General features: G+C 37.5%; 2 protein-coding genes across 7 annotated transcripts in view; one reads left to right on the top strand and one right to left on the bottom strand.

Moving 5' to 3' along the window:
- Window positions 1-18,342, top strand: part of ATP11A (ATPase phospholipid transporting 11A) — a 120,750-nt gene that overhangs the window by 58,095 nt on the left and 44,313 nt on the right. For all 6 annotated transcript variants that reach the window (XM_052705844.1, XM_052705840.1, XM_052705839.1 and 3 more), the window contains exons 2-5: window positions 289-411; window positions 12,162-12,251; window positions 13,957-14,037; window positions 16,852-16,959. In XM_052705844.1, the coding sequence (XP_052561804.1) occupies window positions 289-411; window positions 12,162-12,251; window positions 13,957-14,037; window positions 16,852-16,959 (402 nt within the window). The remainder of the gene's footprint in view (window positions 1-288; window positions 412-12,161; window positions 12,252-13,956; window positions 14,038-16,851; window positions 16,960-18,342) is intronic.
- ADPRHL1 (ADP-ribosylhydrolase like 1) overlaps window positions 15,413-18,342 on the bottom strand; it is a 400,125-nt gene continuing 397,195 nt past the window's right edge. Inside the window, exon 9 of the transcript XR_008211680.1 lies at window positions 15,413-15,525. The gene's annotated coding sequence lies outside the window, so the exon portion shown is untranslated. The remainder of the gene's footprint in view (window positions 15,526-18,342) is intronic.

Below are 18,342 nucleotides of genomic sequence, written 5' to 3'. Positions count from 1 at the left end.
TTACCATTCTTCTTTTTTCAGTTATAAAACTAAGAAGTCAGAATATAATTTTCATGTTTCCTCTTTTAGGAAAAGTGGTTTTTGGTGTATATAGGGAGTTCTGAGAATTGACTTAACCTTCTCTTTTAGTGGTCTTGAGATTATACAGAGAAATGCAAGGGATCAGATGTTGATGGCTGTGTATGTACTGATTAGGCATGTTTAGTTACTTGAATCTGCAACTCACCTTACTGCAGAAATACTGAGTGAAGTGATAATGACTTCTTTTTTTTGTTCCCCCTCTCGCAGTGTGCTGGAGAAGAGAATTGGGTGGACAGTCGGACTATTTATGTTGGGCATCGTGAACCACCTCCAGGCACTGAAGCATACATTCCTCAGAGATTTCCAGATAACAGAATAGTCTCATCAAAGGTAGTGTTATTTCACTCATTTGCATAAATTAGTTTAAGTTACGTTTTATGTGCTTATTTTATTCCTCCAAGATGGTCTTTCTGTACTTCCTATGTTTCTCCTTTACCATAATTGGCAAAGGTAAATGAACATTTCAAGTTTCTTCCACAAAAACTAATTGTCATGTTGCCTCTCATGAGTTAGAATAAAATAACTCATCCAATGTTCAATGTGTATGTAGAATGTCTCAGAATGAGGCTGTGCTTTTTCACAAAGGAGTGAGAAATTAATTTTCATTTGGGTTGATGCTGGAGTAAAGAACATCTTCCCAAGGCGAGACTTTGTAATTGCACATCTTCCTTTTTAATTGAGAGCATTGTCTCAAAATACAAGAAGTATTGTGATCGATGTATGTGATCTCTACAGTAAGTGTTCCCTTCAAAAGCTCACACTGACACAAAAACCTCTTAGAAATTATGGGATATTATTACCCATCTAACAAGTGAATCAGTCTTAAACATATCATAAATACCAAGATTTTATACCTTTCAGAAATCATACGCTTTATCACTCACTGTAAGTTTACAACTTCCTGCTTCAGCAGTATTGTGTGAACAAATAAGTTGCTGGTTTAGAAAGACTGAGTTGCCTTAAATGTTTCTGTTCCAGTAGCATAGAAAACTGAACACTTGCAGCTTTCTATGTCGCAGACTCCCCAGGAACTTCATCTATTGAATGTGTTCAGATGTTCAACTTCATGAGTGACCACCTGCAAGCCAGTTATGAAATAACATCAAGAGGAAATGATTTTAAACTCAAGGAGGGAAGGTTTAGATGAGATGTCAGGAGGAAATTTTCTGCTGAGAGAATGGTGAGGTTCTGGTATTGATACAGGCTGCCCAGAAAGGTTGTGCATGCCCCATGCCTGGAGAGGAGGTTCCAGGCCAGGTTTGATGGGACCCTCGTCAATCTGAACTCGTGCTTGATCTAGCAGTTGGCAACCTTGCCTGTGGCAGGGAGGTTGGAAGTCAAATCATCTTTGACGTTTCTTCCACCCCAAGCTGTTCTGTGATTCTAGGAATGACTTTAAAATAGCTTTTACTGGAAAAAGTTACTTTTAAGCAGTAACTTAGATTCATAGACTTGCTTTGAGAACCTTTCTAACCCTGTAATCTCTGTATGCTTGCATACCTTAGTGAATCTGAACACTTGACTTCCACTAATATATGGCAAAGCTGTAGTAAAAGTTATGCTTCTCAAACTGTCTCATTTCTTACATAAAATTTTATTTTACTATCTTCCTTCACTACAATCTTTATTATCTTCTTCCTATATCTCTTCCAAAGACAGCATGCCTAGAAAAATAGCCAAGTGTCTAAACATCTTTAATTAGCTAAAATATTGAAAAGGTAACTTGGTAAATAATCCAGGTGGAATATGGTCAGACAGGTACAATGGGAAATCCTGTACTTTGCACATCACTTTGTGTGTTGTTGCAGCATAAACACATTTTATGCAAATCTTTGTACTTGTGTTACATTTCAATCTTGTATATTTCATCTAGAGCTTACATACATAAAGCTGTTGAAGTAAGTTACTGCCACTGCTTTTTGAAATAAAAAGCATTCTACTTAGTTCTAAAAGGTGCTTGACATCTTTTTTTGATAGTGAAATTAGAAGTTTTGAGTTACTGTGCTTTGTAGAGTGGGATCTTAAATGTGGTTTAGTGTGAGAATAAGCCAAAGCTTTTTGCTAACAGTTATTAAATGTGTGGAATTTTAATTAGCTCAAGGAAAAGATTTCACTTTATTTTGATATATTTTCAGTTAGATGTTTGAAATATTAGATTCTTGTCAACTGATCATAAAAGCTTTTCCATAAACAAAAGGTTTTTAGAAACATTTTTATACGCAGATCTCAGACTTGTGGTTTATACGTTACACTTGTTACACTTTAAATAAGTAACCTAAGTATTCACTGTGAAAGTAAATACAGTGAAGATTATGTTGGTAACTCCAAAAGTAATGCCTCCTATTTACTTGTATGGAAACTACAACAGATGCAAAGAATACAATAACGCTATTTGATAGAGCAAATTCTCAGCTACAATACACTATTTCCAGCATAATCATCAGCATTATCATTTTTGCCAGCAATGAACAAGAGTCTGCATGTTGCGTTTATTAAAAAATCTGCACCGGCAGAGGTGACCCTGTGCCACCACTGCTGAAGCATCACTGTGCAGACATCCACTGTTCAGTTTCCATAAATGCTCAGCAAGTATTGATGAATGTCAATTGATGCGGTTTTCTCCACATGGAGGAATTCAATAATAACCCTTTGACTCAACTGCGCTTCCTTGTCAGGCTCCATTTTGTCAGGCTGCCCCTCCATTGCCATCTGTCATACAGAATGGAACAGAATATTGGTGGAAAGGTTCAGTCTCTACAGCCGCATCATCAGCATCTTCCTCTGATACCGTGGGCCAACATAATACAGTGGGAAATATTACTTTCAGAGCAGCCCTTGTTTTTTAGGAGGGAGTAGAGTTTGCAGAAGTCCTTTATACGGATACATACTTTTTACAGCATTGTTCCTAAGAGTGCAGAAAGTTCAATTTGGATCACAATTGTCTTGATATAGAAAATTTCTCTTGCTATCTTACCTATGCTGTCCTTTGCAAGAAAACTTGATTATTCATGTGTTCTATCCCACATATACTGGGTAAAGCACTGCTGTGATTTGGCTTGCATTGATTCTAGCTCTGTAAGTTAGCTAGCTCAGACTTTCACTCTGTCCTTACCGGCTCCCTTAGAAGCTCTCTGAAAGAATATCTACCACAGCTTAAGAAAGACAGCCTTAAACTTACTGAAAAATAATGAAAATATATTGAAATACTATTGAAAAGCAATGTTATAATCAGAAATCCATAGTTGTTAGAGTAAAATACATACATGCAAGCATGCTATACAACAATACCACAAGCATGCTGTATAACAATACCTCAACCATGAAGGGTATTTCCTTAGTTTTTCATCAGTAGGACAGACAGTAGTTTTCAGCTGTGGTTTTATAGGTCTTTAAGGCTCATACAGGAAAGATGATGATTGCTCTTCAAGGATGAGAAACCCTGAACTCTGAAGTACAAATTCAACCAATTTAAGACAAATTGAGTTTCTAAAAAGAGTACCTTAAAACCATGAGGAAACTTCATCAATTGGACTGTATGTTCCTGTATTAACAAATGCCCTGTCATAAAACTGAAAAAATATGGCCACTCGAAGTAATTGAAAAAGTCTAAGATTTTTTTCTTCTAAAGGTAAGCTTCATGATGCTGCACAAGAGGTTTCCTGGTGTCAGCAAGATGATAATTTGATTCCAGTACAGGAGGATATTTCTTATATATTGCGTTGTCACTGTGAATGTGGTTAATGCTCTATCTATTTAAAGGCATATTCCTGCTTGTGGAAAAACTGATTAAGACAGACATTGGGCAGACAAAAATGCTTTTTTGATTTCATGTGACTTTTAACAACGTACTACAAAAAGTCTTTGTCGAATGAATAAAAAGCAAAATAATTGTTTTAGCTTGTGAATGCAGTTAGCTTATGTTCAAAGGTAGTAACTTTTGTAAGGTAGATTCTTACGTGGTTCTAGTTTTTAACTACTTCACCTGCATGGACTGTTAGTCGTTAATGTAGGTGCTGTGTGCCCTTTGAATTTATATGGCAGTGATGCAACATGGCAAAATAATAGCTGGAAGAGAAAACCCTGCTATTTCATATGAGGAGTCAAAAAAGACCAAAAAACTTCATGTTAAATGAGTTGGCAGGAGTTGTTTGCTTTTTTTTTTGTTTGTTAAAAATGTTCATATTTTGAAAGAATGTACTGATTGTTAAAACCACTATTTCAAAAAAAAAATTTACTACAGTAGTGGTTAAAAGAATTTGGTAAGGGATGCCTTTTGTTCCTTCTATTTCTGAATTGGGAGAACATCAAGTTTTTATCAATTCTGCTTCTGAAGAGTGATTAATCACAAAATAACTAACATGAAACCTCCTTAATGTCCATACTTCATACTTTGTGCTGAGAGTGTCCCAGGTAGTATGCCAATAGGTATATATACCTATATATATATAGGTATATATATATATAGTGTGTGGAAGTGCCAAACCACTTAATGTACTGTCATGGGAACTGCTGCAGTCCCACCTAGCACAATATCTTGTTGCCACCAGTAGATGTTTAAGGAAGGAAGCTACAAGTAGACATAGAGTGATACTTCTCAATAGGATATTACTATTACAGAATGGTAGGGTGGGAAGGGACCTTAAAGCCTATCCAATTCCAACACTCCTGGACTGGACAGGGACACCCCCTGGATCAGGTTACCCAAAGGGCCCTGTAGCCTGAGCCTGAACACTTCCAGTGCATGCGCATCCTCAGCTGCTCTGGGCAGCCTGTTCCAATTCTTCACCATGGTCCGTATTTGATGATTTGTGATTTAGCCAAAACTGATGACTTAACATTTAATGCATGAGTTTTTGGTCTGAATTTCTTCATTATTTTTTGAACCCACTTGAATTTTTAGAATAATTAATGCACAGTGAAAATTTAGAAGTTTGATAAAATAAAACTAAACTTTCATTTTGAAACTCCTACTTCCTAATTTTCCATGTTGATTGCAAGTGCTTGAGTCTGAGAGCAGCCATGATCATTATTATCTTCTTGATGCTGTTAGTGATCTGCCATACTCTTTCCAGGCTGAACAGTCTTAGCCTGTTCAACAATTGTGTGCAGAAGTAGTTCATACATCTGGTCAGATTTGTCTGTCTTTTCCCAAGCTCTGTTAGCATTTAAGATTGTGAAATGCACAGGCTATTCAGTGTGTAGGCTAGCCATAGATTTACACAGTAGCATACCTCATTTTTTCTTGTTTTATTTTCTAGTAATTTCTGATGTTCCATTTCCTTACTGTTGATTTGCTATCTTCTGTATCTTCATAGAACTGCTGTATTTCCAGGATTTTGTTCAGTTGTAGACAAAATAGAGGTTTGCAATTTCAATTCTAGTTGAATCAATGAACTAAAGACTAATTGTGTGTATACATTTGCCTTTTTTGAACAAAGGAGAAGGTACATAGAGAAAAAATTTGTCAGGAGCTGTAGGGAATTCTCTGAGAATGTGCTTAATTGGAGCTGCTTACTGGTTTAGAGACAACATGCAGAATGAACCACAAGAGATAAAAAAAAAAAAAAAAAAAGATTTCAAAGGTTCCAAGATAGATATAATCTGAGTGAAGGAACACTGAATTTCCAGTGTGTCAAACTGACAAAAGTACTGGGAACACTCTGGGTAAGCATTTTGTTGTTTTCAGTCTGTGGGTAATCAGTAGGTAGCATTTCACCTTCGTGAGCCTGTCTAGCTTCAAACTTCCATATCATAGTTTCACGAAGGGAAATTTGTACTGCTATGAAAGATACTTGTGCACTGGCATAACTGGAAGCAGTGGAGTTCAAGCCTCCGAAAGGTTGATGCTGAAAGCAGTAGGCTGAGATTCCCTGAAATGCAAGGCTGATTCTACAGTGGAAGCAGAACTGTTACTTGAAGAGTTTGCCTTAACATGAAGATTTCATTCAATTTAAGTTATAATATGAAATTATGAAATGCAGATTTATAGTACAGCTTTATTTCCTTTCGTTGCTTTTTAAGAAGCAATGCAGTGAATTTTGGATGGCAAAATAATACTATCACTTGTTACTTTGAAATGCTATATGGCTATATTCACTGACCAGAAGTGCTCCCATTTTTAGTTTCACAAATAATACTATTGTCTGTTACTTGCTTGTTTCCTTGGGGCTTCTCTTCAAACACTGATCCAAACACTGATTTATATGTGAATAGCCTGAAACAATAATATTGCATGTTGAGTGTCCTCTGAGCTGAAGGCACAATCTTAGTTCCTTTCAGTGCTAATCTGATTAATTGTGAGTCATCTCAATCTCAGTGACTAATAGTTAAATAAAATTAAGTAATTCTGGCATTTTTCAGAGGATACTGTTGAATTTTTTCCTTCTTTCAGCAGAAATTTGTGCTCGCTTCCATGCAACACTCATTTCTGGCATCCTGTTATAAAACCACAAAGACTGGAGGCAGTGAGGCTCTGTTCTTATTGTTGTGCTACATTTGGAAGAAATCTTAATTTTGAAGCTTGAGAAAGCTTCATACTTTAAATACTTAAAGATATGTAAGTGCCTCTACCACAACTTGAAACTCAGAGGAGACCTGAGCTGTCCCAGACCTCTCCAAGGTCATGGTTTTTATCTGTAAGGATTTGTTTGATCTCTGTGAGGACATGACACAACAGCTTTAGGTTGAGGAGTTCAAACACAGCCCTAAGCATTGGCATTTGAAAGTCAGAAAAGCATCTCAAGCCCACAGTGTGTGTGAAGCACAAATTTTTGTTTAGTGTGTCTTGGGGTGCAGAAAAGACAGACTTCAGTGCATATGGGAAAGGCACCAGTGCAAGGAGTGTTTCGTGTGCCTTTCAGCATGGACAGACTGGATCTGAAAGCAGTTGTAACATGGAGCTCCTGCTGTGTGCCCAGGCACTCTGCTGACTTGTAGCTATGCAGAGTGAAGCAGAAGATCAGGTCTGATGCTGCAAGGGTTAAAATAGCAAGGTTTACCAAGCTGTATCTAAGAATGAGTGGGGCTGGTGCTTTTAGCGATGAAAAAGAGTAAATGGGCTTAATCTGAGTCAGTCGCAAGTGCTTTCTCATCAATGGACTTGTCTTGGTCCGAGTTAATGGGAAGCAATACCTTTAGAATGAAGTCATAGGATGCAGTGGATCATGCAGTTTTCCTTATGGTAACGTAGTTTCTTTCTGTGGATAATGCCCAATACCTCCAGAGCGCTAGAAATAGCTATTAGCTCTTCATGATCCTCTTCTTGGTAGGATTTCCAGGCTAGTGGCTCTCTGCAACCTCTCCTGTGCTCCCAAGAGAAGTCCAAACACCCCACTCAGCCTGGGATTAAATTGTTTTTTATTCTCTGCTGGGATTAAGTTGTTTTTTATTCTCTGCTGGTACAGAGTAAAGTTTCTCATATTTATATGGAGTCTTTATATATAGGGGGGTGGAGGGGGCAGAGAAGAAGAAAGGAAAGGGAAAGGAAAGGAAAGGAAAGGAAAGGAAAGGGAAAGGAGAGGGAAAGGAGAGGGAAAGGAGAGGGAAAGGAGAGGGAAAGGAAAGGAAAGGAAAGGAAAGGAAAGGGAAAGGAAAGGAGAAAGGAAAGGAGAAAGGAAAGGAGAAAGGAAAGGAGAAAGGAAAGGAGAAAGGAAAGGAGAAAGGAAAGGAGAAAGGAAAGGAGAAAGGAAAGGAGAAAGGAAAGGAGAAAGGAAAGGAGAAAGGAAAGGAGAAAGGAAAGGAGAAAGGAAAGGAGAAAGGAAAGGAGAAAGGAAAGGAGAAAGGAAAGGAGAAAGGAAAGGAGAAAGGAAAGGAGAAAGGAAAGGAGAAAGGAAAGGAGAAAGGAAAGGAAAGGGAAAGGAAAGGAGAAAGGAAAGGAAAGGAAAGGAAAGGAAGCAGGCCCTAACCTGGTACTGTTCCACTCACTACAAAACTTAATTCTTTTCCCTTTGTATATGAAAAAGTGAAGCACGTCTGATCTAGTACACACTCCTGCATCTCTTTGCTAACATTCTCTGAGACTGTTAGTTTCTTTAACTTGTAATATGATAATATATAATATAATGATATAATAATCTTCAAAATGCTGGGGGATGCTGTTATCAGTGGAGTTCCTGGAGATACAGCCTCAAACTGATAAAACTGATGAATGGTTAAATTAATAAAGGACCATGAAGGATATAATTTTTCAGTTTGTAGCAGAAATTTATTTTTACAAGTAACTACTTTTAAGGAACCTTATGATGGGATATGTTTGTCCATGGTCCTGTATTTTATTTTCTGACAGATAAGACTGAACATAGGCATACTGTGATTAATGTGTTCTCACTGGGAATTACTCTTAATTTCAAGATTTCAAGCTGCTACCCTTGACCTGAAACCCCAAACGTGTACTCACTGTTCAGATCACTATTTCTGATATGAGCCAGGATGCCATTGGCCTTCTTGGCCACCAGGGCACACAGCTGGCTCGTGTTCAGCTGAGCACTGACCAACATCCCCAGGTCCCTTTCTTCTACACAGACCTCTAGCCATTCTGCCCCAAGCCTGTAGCATTGCCTGGGGTTGTTGTGGCCGATGTGTAGAACTGAACTTCATCTCGCTGGCCTCAGCCCAGCTGTCCAGCCTGTTGAGATCCCTCTGTAGGGCCTTCCTACTGCCAGGCAGATCAATGCTTCCCCCCAACTTGGTGTAATTTGCAAACTTACTGAAGGTGCACTCTGTGACCTCATCTAGGTTATCAACAAATATATTGAACAGGACAGGCCCCTGTACCGACCCCTGGGGAACTCCATTGGCCTCCACTCTTTAGGACATCCAGCTAGTTCTTTACCCAGCAAAGACTGTACCTGTTCAGGCCACAGGCTGCCAGCTTCTCCAGCAGAATGCTGTGGAAATCAAGTGTCAAAGGCTTTGATGAAGTTTAAGGTAGAATACATTAACTGCCTTTCCCTCATTTACCAGGTGAGCTGCTTGATCACAGAATGAGATCAGGTTAGTAAAGAGGGACCTGCCTTCCATGAGCCCATGCAGGCTGGGCCTGATCCCTTGGTTGTCCATACATGCCCTGTGGTCTTCCTTAAGATGATCTGCTCCATAACTTTCTGGCTGACAGGCCTGTAGTTCTTCGGATCTTCCTTATGACTCTTCTTGTAGATGGAAGCCACATTGGCAAGCATGACTAGAAAATATCCAAAGAAGATGAATGGTATTAGCTCACTACCTGGGAACAGTATTCTGATGCATTTTAATATGTTTGCTTTTAAAGTCTTTTTATCCAAGATTTTTATTTTGCCTTGAATACAGTCATGAGATAAATCATGTTCTGATTGGCAACCTCTCTGTTTCTCCTGGGTGTGATTATGATGGCTAAATGTTAATTATCTATTTGTAGATACTGCACTGAACTCACAGTGGTTGGGAGAGTGAGGGAAAGAAATATCTGTCTAAATCTTAGTGATCTTTCTTGCCTAAAATCCATAAAAAATAGTTACTTTCCCTTTGGAGAAGAATAGGCAGAATAAATAGTTGGTATGTTTGAAATCCAGTATAATAAAGTTCTAAAATTTGTCTGTGTGTCATTGTCGTCCTTTAAGCTCAGTAATGTGTATATCTCTAAGATTGGAAAGAACAAGATACCTTATTGCCAGTTCTGCTGTCTGTCACTAACTACTAGGGAGAAAACGTGGTGGACTTCCCCTCTGTATTCAAATCCCATCTCTCTTGTTGCTGATCATAACAGGAACTTTAAATGACTGGGACTATTGTACAAGAAAAACTTCTAATCCAGTCTAACCACTCTTATTTTGAAATTGTGCAGCCAAAGCAAGTAACTGGGTAGTGGGCACTGTGAATAGAATTCCAGTCCAATGCAAGTATTCCGACTGCAAGATGAGAGCACTTAACTTTCCAGCTCTTATGTGTACATTTGCATGGGTTTTGGCTAACAGCTGATACAATATTGAAATAACTTATTAAACAGAATAAGTATTTACTTTAGAAATATTTTTTGACACATCATGAAAGAGTAACACTTTGTTCATGTCTTACGCATGTATAGGCTTTAGCCCCAAATAAATAAAAGTAAAGAGCAGGGGTCCCTCATGGGTCTATATTGTAAGTGGAATTGGATATTTTTTGTGTGTGACATGGGTGTTGGAGTTAAGTGCACCCTCAGCAAGTTTGCACATGGCACCAAGCTGCCTGCTGCAGTAGACGCACTTGAAGGGTTGCCTTCCAGAGGGACTTTGAGGCACGGGCCTGGGCAAGCCTCATGCAGTTCACCAAAGCCCTGTGCAAGGTGCTGTGCTTGGATCAGAGCAATCCCAAGCACAAATACTGGCCGAGTGGAGAATGGATTGAGAACAGCCCTGTGGAGAAGAACTTGAGGTGCTGGTTAATGAAACACAGTATGAGCTGGCAGTGTGTGCTTACAGCTTGGAAGGCTGTGTCCTACTCTCCAGTGAAAAAGAGGTGACTACCAGGATAAGGGAGCTGATTGTCTCCCTCTGCTCCACTCTTGCATGACCCCACCTGCAAAACTGTGTTCAGCTCTAGGACACCAAGCGTAAGAATTCTTGAGAGCAGAAGGCCTTACAGTGGCCTTTTGGTACCAAAAGAGAGCTAACCAGAAAGCTGGAGAGAGCTGTTTTATCATGGAGTGTAGTGTTAGAACATTGGGCAGTGCTTTTAAATGAAAGAGAGTAGATTAAAGTTAGATCCCTGGAAGTGCTTAAGACCAAGTTAAATGGGGCTTCTAGCAACATATTCTACTGAAGAATGTCCTTGTTCATTGTAAGGGGATTGGAACTAGATGGTGTTTAGGGTCCCTTCCAATCTCAGCAGTTCTGAGATTCCAAACTGTACCTAGTAGGGTTTTCGTGTGCAAGGAAGACATACTTCTTGGAGTTCTTTTTCATCTGCATATGGAACAGAGGTTCCTTCTGTAACTCTGGTTTCATTTTCTTTCAGGGCCAAGTTTAGGAGATGTGTAGCTTGTGACATAATTTGTTTATCAGTATGCATTAGTACAGTCTGAGCAAATAATTAGTAGAAGCTTCTTAGGTTGTCTTCTTTGGAATGAATGTTAATTTGAAGTTGTTGGTTTATGATGTGTCAAATGATAATTTAGACAATAAGAAGATACAGTACTAGTTTTCTTAAGCAGTTTTTCATGTTTGTCACACAGTTCTAGATGAAATTTTTCACATGCTTTACAAAAAGCAATGCTCTGATCCAATTTTTGGAGCTACAGAATGATTTGCAGAAGAGTAAGGTTGAACTTGCTGCAGAGGAGGGGGAGGGACCAATTGTCGCGAGATTCCTTCTCACTCACTTTCGTGCTTTTTTTTTCCTTTGAATTTTTTACATATTCTGTTTGCCCTTCTTTAGGTTATATTTCATTTTATTGAAGGCCAGGTTGAATGGGGCTTTGAGCAACCTGCTCTAGTGGAAGGTGTTCCTGCCTATGGCAGGAGGATGGGTGCTAGATGGTCTTTAAGACCTCCTTCAGTCCAAGCCATTCTGTGAGATTTCAGTTATTTTTAAGGTTAGTAGAGAAATATGCAGCCACACACTCTCATTCAGAACTGTAGTTTATTTTGAGAACTATGTTTGCACCAAAGCCAAGGTACAGAGGCTGGCAGTTTTTATTTCATTCTTAATTTGCTGTGATTTCATAGTTGACGCTCAGAGTGCCACCTACCTCCTCAAGTCACCTCCTCATGTTCAAAATCAAAGTGAATTAAAAGCAATGTTAAGCATCCAGAATGTTTTTGTGAATTTTTTTCTCTGCTTTAAATGAACTGTTCTGTAACTGAATCTCTGAGTGTGTTGTTACTGTTCAGAAGGTCCTTGGTACCAAGATTATCTCAGCTCAGAAAATCCTATATAACACAAATGATGTGATTTTAGGAATATATTATTGCCAATTAAAATTCCATTTCAGTAAGCTCTTAAATAAAGTAACAAAAATAATACAATTTAATTGTGGATTGTGAATTATGCATTTGTCTGATTCTTAGAAAAAAGAGTGTGAATGATATTTCTCTCAGAAGCAGTGATAATCTGTGTTTTGTTTTCAGTACACGTTTTGGAACTTTATACCAAAGAATTTGTTTGAGCAGTTCAGAAGAATAGCTAACTTCTATTTTCTCATCATTTTTCTTGTTCAGGTAAGCTACTCCCATTTTGTAATGAGTTTCTGAGTTCTTCCTAAAAAGAAAAAAAAAAAAAAGCACAAGGATTTTAGAAAAGTTTAAGAAACTTCAAAACTAGTTTTGATGAATGGAGAAGCAAACAGTTGAGCTTGGTTAGGCTTTTATACTGATGATGTGAGAAAAGGGGTTTTATTTGATTCCCAGGTTGTAAACGTGAATCTAATCTAAAGACAAATTGATATCATCACTGGTTTGATAGCATCTCTTGATTAAATGCAATAGAATTTTAATCTTTATTTTGTAGTAAATAAGCATCCAGATGAGTAAAACCATTCTTGTAAATTATGTTGATGACTAAATTTTGTTAGTTATGCTAAAGGTTATATTTTTTATAAGAGAATGATCCCTTTACAGAAATTTTCCAAGTGCCTGTCATTGGGGCCTGTAGAGAAATCGAAGTATGGATGCTTCTTTAATGCTTGCTTAGCATAATACCGAAATACTTGTTTTTGTAATTTTTACCTCCAGTAATTAATTTGTTGCTTTCTAGACATCTTCATTCTAAACCTTTCACAGTCACTTAAATGTATTAAAAAATAACAATCTATTTAATGAAAGGCTCTATCACTTGGCTTGCCAGACACCATAAAAAGAAGAGCTATTTGGATTCTCAGAATAATTTAATTTTCTTACAGACTGAACTGTCCCTTGGATTCTGCCTCTTTCTCATATAATTGTAGGAGTCACAGCTCAGTATTTCAGAATTTACTCTTTGTGTGCATAAGAACATCTGCATTGTATAACATGAAAACAGCACACGACTATTTCAGATTCTGCTCAGCTTTGTCTCCAAAGCTTCAGCTTTCCAGTTTCTCTCATATTTAAGCTCTTGCAAATAAATAAAATTTATTTCTAGTCATTAGTATCTGAATGTGTTCTAAATATATGTAGCTTGCTCGAAAAGGAATGCCTCCTATTTATTTCCATGAAAGTGACAACAGCTACAAAGAGCACAATAACACTATTTGATAGAGCAAATTCTCAACTACAAAATGCTTGTTTTCAATGTAGTCACCACCACATTAGCTATGCATTTTTGCCAGTGCTGAACAAGAGCCTGCATTTTGCACCTATAAAACATCTGCACCAGTGGTGATGAGCCAGTGTTGCTGTTGCCATTGCTGAAATGCACCACCCACGACGTCACTGTGCTCACATCCATTGTTTGGTCTGTACAGAGTTCAGTAAGCACTGATGAATGTCACTCAATGCCAATTTTTTATGCATGGCGAAATTCAGTTCCACATCTTTGCTTCAGATGCTTTTCCATGTCAGACACCGTTGTGTCAGAGTGCCCCTCTGCTGCCATCTGTCGTATGGCAATGACGTATAACAGAATATTGGTGGGAAGATTCAACCTCTACTGCCATACCACCAATGTCCACCTCTTGACATCGTGGGCCAACACAGTAAAACAAGAGGCGTTATTTCTGGAGCAGCCATTTTTTTAGACTATAATTTTTTTAGCCTATAATTTTTTTTTTAAGTTTTTTCTTGGTATTCTTAAAATCATATGAAAGTACTGTTCTTTCTAGTTGAAGTTCCGTGGTACTTTGTAACATACCAGTGAAAAGAGTACTTGAAACATCTTCATTGCATAATTCACTGCTTACATTTACCAGAATATATAACCAGAATATATTTGTTCCTTTTGTTGCAGTTGATCATTGATACACCTACTAGTCCAGTTACAAGCGGACTTCCACTTTTATTTGTCATTACTGTAACAGCTATCAAACAGGTGAGGAGTTTTCTTAGCAAAAGTGAACATAAGGAGAAATTTTCTGTTTGTGTAGTATTTGATTTCTCCCTGTCTTTTTATGTGCTATCTTAGAGCAATGCCTAAACAATTATCGTGATGAAATTGGACAGAGTAATGGTTGGTTTTTTTGTTTGTTTGTTTGTGTTTGGTTTTTGTTTTGTGTGTGTGGCTGTAGTAGAAGTTGGTTGATGCTATGTGATGTCTCATGAATTCAACACAAGTTTATAAATTATTTTAAAACTTTGATGTTCTTGTGCCCAAAGGAATCATCTGCATTCTTGTATTTACTCAGTACATTTGACTTTTGTCTGCTACTAAGCAGCCGTCCACATCCTATTACATTTTTTTCCATAAAGACTGAAAATGAGCTTAGTAAGAATGAGAAAAACTTGTAAGATGAAACTGCTGATACTTTTTATATTTCTGTATCCTCTGCAGAATGAAGAGATAACAAAAAGTATTTTGGCTGAAATCTTCAATATATGTTGATGATAACATACAGTTCATAATGATAGCTGCAGTACTTTCTGAAGACTACTATTCAATAGATGTTACAGTAGTCTCTTATTTTCAGTGTGGAAATTAATCCATGAAATGGTAGTAGTTTTCAGAAATCAGTTCTTGCTCCATCATTGAGTATAAAAGACAGTAATAAAAGTTGCTTTCACAAAACAAAATTGCATAATACAGGTTTGTATTATTATACAGGTTTGTAATTTCATTTCCAAGCCAGTGCTATCAAAAGGAAAAGGTATTGGTAGTTTTTCATGCTGTACTCTAATGCTGCAGTGTTCCAGTTAGCATGAACACTTAAATGTAGATGGAATCTAAGATGAATATTGAATATTTTAATTTATTACTATTAATACATTAATATGATTATCAGATCTGTGCATTATTAGAGCTTCTGACACTATAAATTTGGTCTGGATCGAGATTTAATCAGGAATGAGAGACGTTGCACTCTGATTAAGCTAAAGCTGAATTTGTTGTCTTTGGCAGTTTCAGGCCCCTTGAAGGAGTGCAAAGAATAACTTATTTGGCATAAACCTTACTTAACTCATGAAAAATTTTACTAGATTTGAACTAGAATGAGAGTTTATAACAGGTGCACCTAGTGGCTATTATGCTCTTCATCAATATATATAGATCACAATATCACAAATATTGAGTGTTTATTATTTATTTGGCATTTTAGCTTCAGTCCAATCTAATGATAACTGCTCTTTTAGGACTGCCTCTCAATGTGAGAACGCAGTGGCCAGCATCTAGCTAACATTGCTCTCCCATGGGATGGGGAGAAAATGGAAGGCAAAAAGACGCAACAATTGAGTTAATAATGGTTTGATAGGGAAAGCAGGTTCCCTACAGCAGGTCGCACAGGTAGGCATCCAGGCAGGTCTTGAACATCTCCAGAGAAGGAGACTCCACCACCTCCCTGGGCAGCCTGTTCCAGTGCTCCGTCACCTCACTGTAAAGAAGTTCTTGCTCACATTTGTGCAGAACTTCCTATGCTGCAATTTCCAGCCGTTTCCCCTTGTCCTGTCACCCTTCACCACTGAAAAGAGTCTGGCCTCACCACAGTATCAGGTAGCTTGGAGAAAGTTCACTTCATTCCAGCCAGCCCCAGTACAGGGAGTAGTATTGATTGGCTCTTCATACGATAACTGGTTATTCTCATTGTCTTTATGCGAAGTGCAGATTTTTCCTGTCTCTGTTCTCCAAGAAACTATAATTTGTTGTGTTTTCATGCCTTTCAGTGCTACGTATATGTAGTTGAGTATTGTCTGTAGTGGGATTCAGCTCTTGATCATGAGTAAAAATTACGATCGTAACTGGCTGGTAATTCAGATGTGGTTTCCTACTGTTAAGATTTGAAATACTGGACTTAATGTAATCTTAATGTAGTTAAACAGTGGTCTATTCAAGTCTGGATTATAACATACAGTACGGCAGTTGCATCTTTCCAAGTCAGGTGCCAAAGTGAAAACCATTTGTCTGGAGCAGCTATTCCTCTAGAGTTTTAAAGACCCTGTGGCTTTCCAAAGTATCTCGGAGAGCACCCTGAGTAGTGATACTCTTTTTCTGCAATGGGTTTTCAAATGTGCCTAAGAGGGTCAGATATGAAAAATTTTGTGGTATTTTTTCTCTTAACCACTGGTGTCTTTGTCATCTCCAATCTTTAGCTCGTTACAGGACCTTTTAAATGGAAACTCATTTTGACTATTGGCATAACACACCAATTCATAGGATAATTCAGTGATCAGCATGGCAATCTGCAAAATTTCTTCAAACAATGATCTTCATCACTCATAGATTGTATGTAGGGTTAAAAAGTTTGACATAACTGTACAGTAGTCAGGAAATATGACCACCTTCAGTCATGGTCTCACTTTTGTCATCTTTCAATATGGAGTCGTACTTTTCCAAAATGTGATTTTCACACTTCTACTTTTTTAGCAGCAATTTCTATAAATACTTCGTGCTTACTTGAAGTTAGAGTGTGAACAAAAGGTGATCATTTAAACATCAGAAATTGTTCCATATGTTATAGACATCCCTATTTATCAGAATGTCTTCATTAAAATAGATAATTTTATTAACCAATTTTAACGATGAATCCTCTTTGTCATATACGGGCAACATGACTGTACCACAATTTCATTTATTTTAGTGAAAATCTTTTCTTTTTTTCCTTATTTTGGTTAAGAATCTGCTCTGGTTAAGAATGCTGTTCTTTGTCTTTATAGCCAAATGTTCATCACTGAATCATTCCATTTCACTGTTTTTTAGGGTTATGAAGATTGGCTTCGACATAAAGCTGACAATGCAATGAACCAATGCCCTGTTCATTTCATTCAACATGGTAAACTGGTTAGAAAGCAAAGCCGAAAATTAAGAGTAAGTAACTATGACTTAACAGACTTTAGGAGTCAGGTTTACTGTGCACTTTTTGTAAAAAGAATTACACAGAAATGTAGTGTAGAAAATGTATTTATTACATTTCATGATAAGCTTCGTGAAGTGGACCTTAAATTAATTCTTAATCGTGTGCCTCTGAATTTAGTATTGTAACAAGCTAGACATGTTTCTGCTTTATCTATGCACTGTTAAGGCTTCTCTCATAACTATTGCTTTTGTTTTCCATTTTTTAACTTGAAATGTTTCACTCATTATTTCTCTTCTGTCTTTTCTGCATTTGCAGTTCTCTGTGGGTATGCACATTAATAACTTACTTAAGCCCAATTATAACAATCAGTCCTATCAATTTGTCCTATTTCTTACTGAGAAAAACACATTCAGAATACCTTCTTCATTTCCCATCAAATCACAGCCTCTTTATTGGGCTTCTGAATGCTTCTGCATTCTTTACCTGATAATTTGAGGGTAATTTTCATAAAATCTCTCTCTTTTTTTTTTCTTTTTTTTTTCTTGTGAGTAGATAAAGTTGTCATTGTTATGATCTTTAAAATTTAGCAGATCTGATAGATGCTTGTTTGGAATCCCCATGTTTCTAATACCTTTGTTAGGAATATCTTTTTTCTGCTCAGCTTCATTTGGGTATAAATAGATCTACAGGGTTTGCTGCTTTCCTGCTGTGACCATTCATTTGAATATGGTAGCTTCTGCCTACAGCTTCCAGACAATAAAATAAATAAATAAATAAAACTAAGGCATGATGTGGTGCTCAGTATTCCATGTACCTTAACCTTCTATGTGAAGTGAGTGATGTAGCATAGAACTGGAATTTGTATTACAGTAATGAATCCATTGCATATATTTTCCCAATTCCTCCCCGGTTCTTTGCCTTTCAGAATCTATTTCAAGGAAACTAAAGGGTAGGAGAGACAGACGTAGGGAATACTTGTGTGGAGAGGGTATCTGTCTGTGGGTGACAGAGTAAAATTCTCAGACCCGTATTATGCAAGAAAATAGACTAGATCACATAAAGGCAGATCCTTCTGCCCCTAAAAGCCTGTGGACATTTCATTAAGGGAAGGAAAAAGAATTGCTAAAAGATGAGATTTCTTTGTAACTGACACACTGGCAGATATCATCACAAGAGCACTCTGTCAGTATTTTGTTTACTGTTTTTTTTCTTGACTCTGCCCTTTTTCTACTGCAAATTGTTTAGGTTTTTAATTTATTTTTGGATAGGTTGTTTTATTATAGTTTGCTCCTGGCTTGCAGATTGATTTGTACGCCATAGCTCACGGAGGCAATCTTGCTAGATAAATTAGTAAGTAAGGACCACTCAACGCTATGAACTGTGAAAATCAGAAT

The sequence above is a fragment of the Tympanuchus pallidicinctus genome, unplaced genomic scaffold, assembly GCF_026119805.1.
Source record: "Tympanuchus pallidicinctus isolate F22 unplaced genomic scaffold, pur_lepc_1.0 scaffold6, whole genome shotgun sequence".
Taxonomy (NCBI): domain Eukaryota; kingdom Metazoa; phylum Chordata; class Aves; order Galliformes; family Phasianidae; genus Tympanuchus; species Tympanuchus pallidicinctus.
The sequence above is the reverse complement of the archived record's forward strand: the minus strand, read 5'-3'. Positions and strand labels throughout refer to the sequence as shown.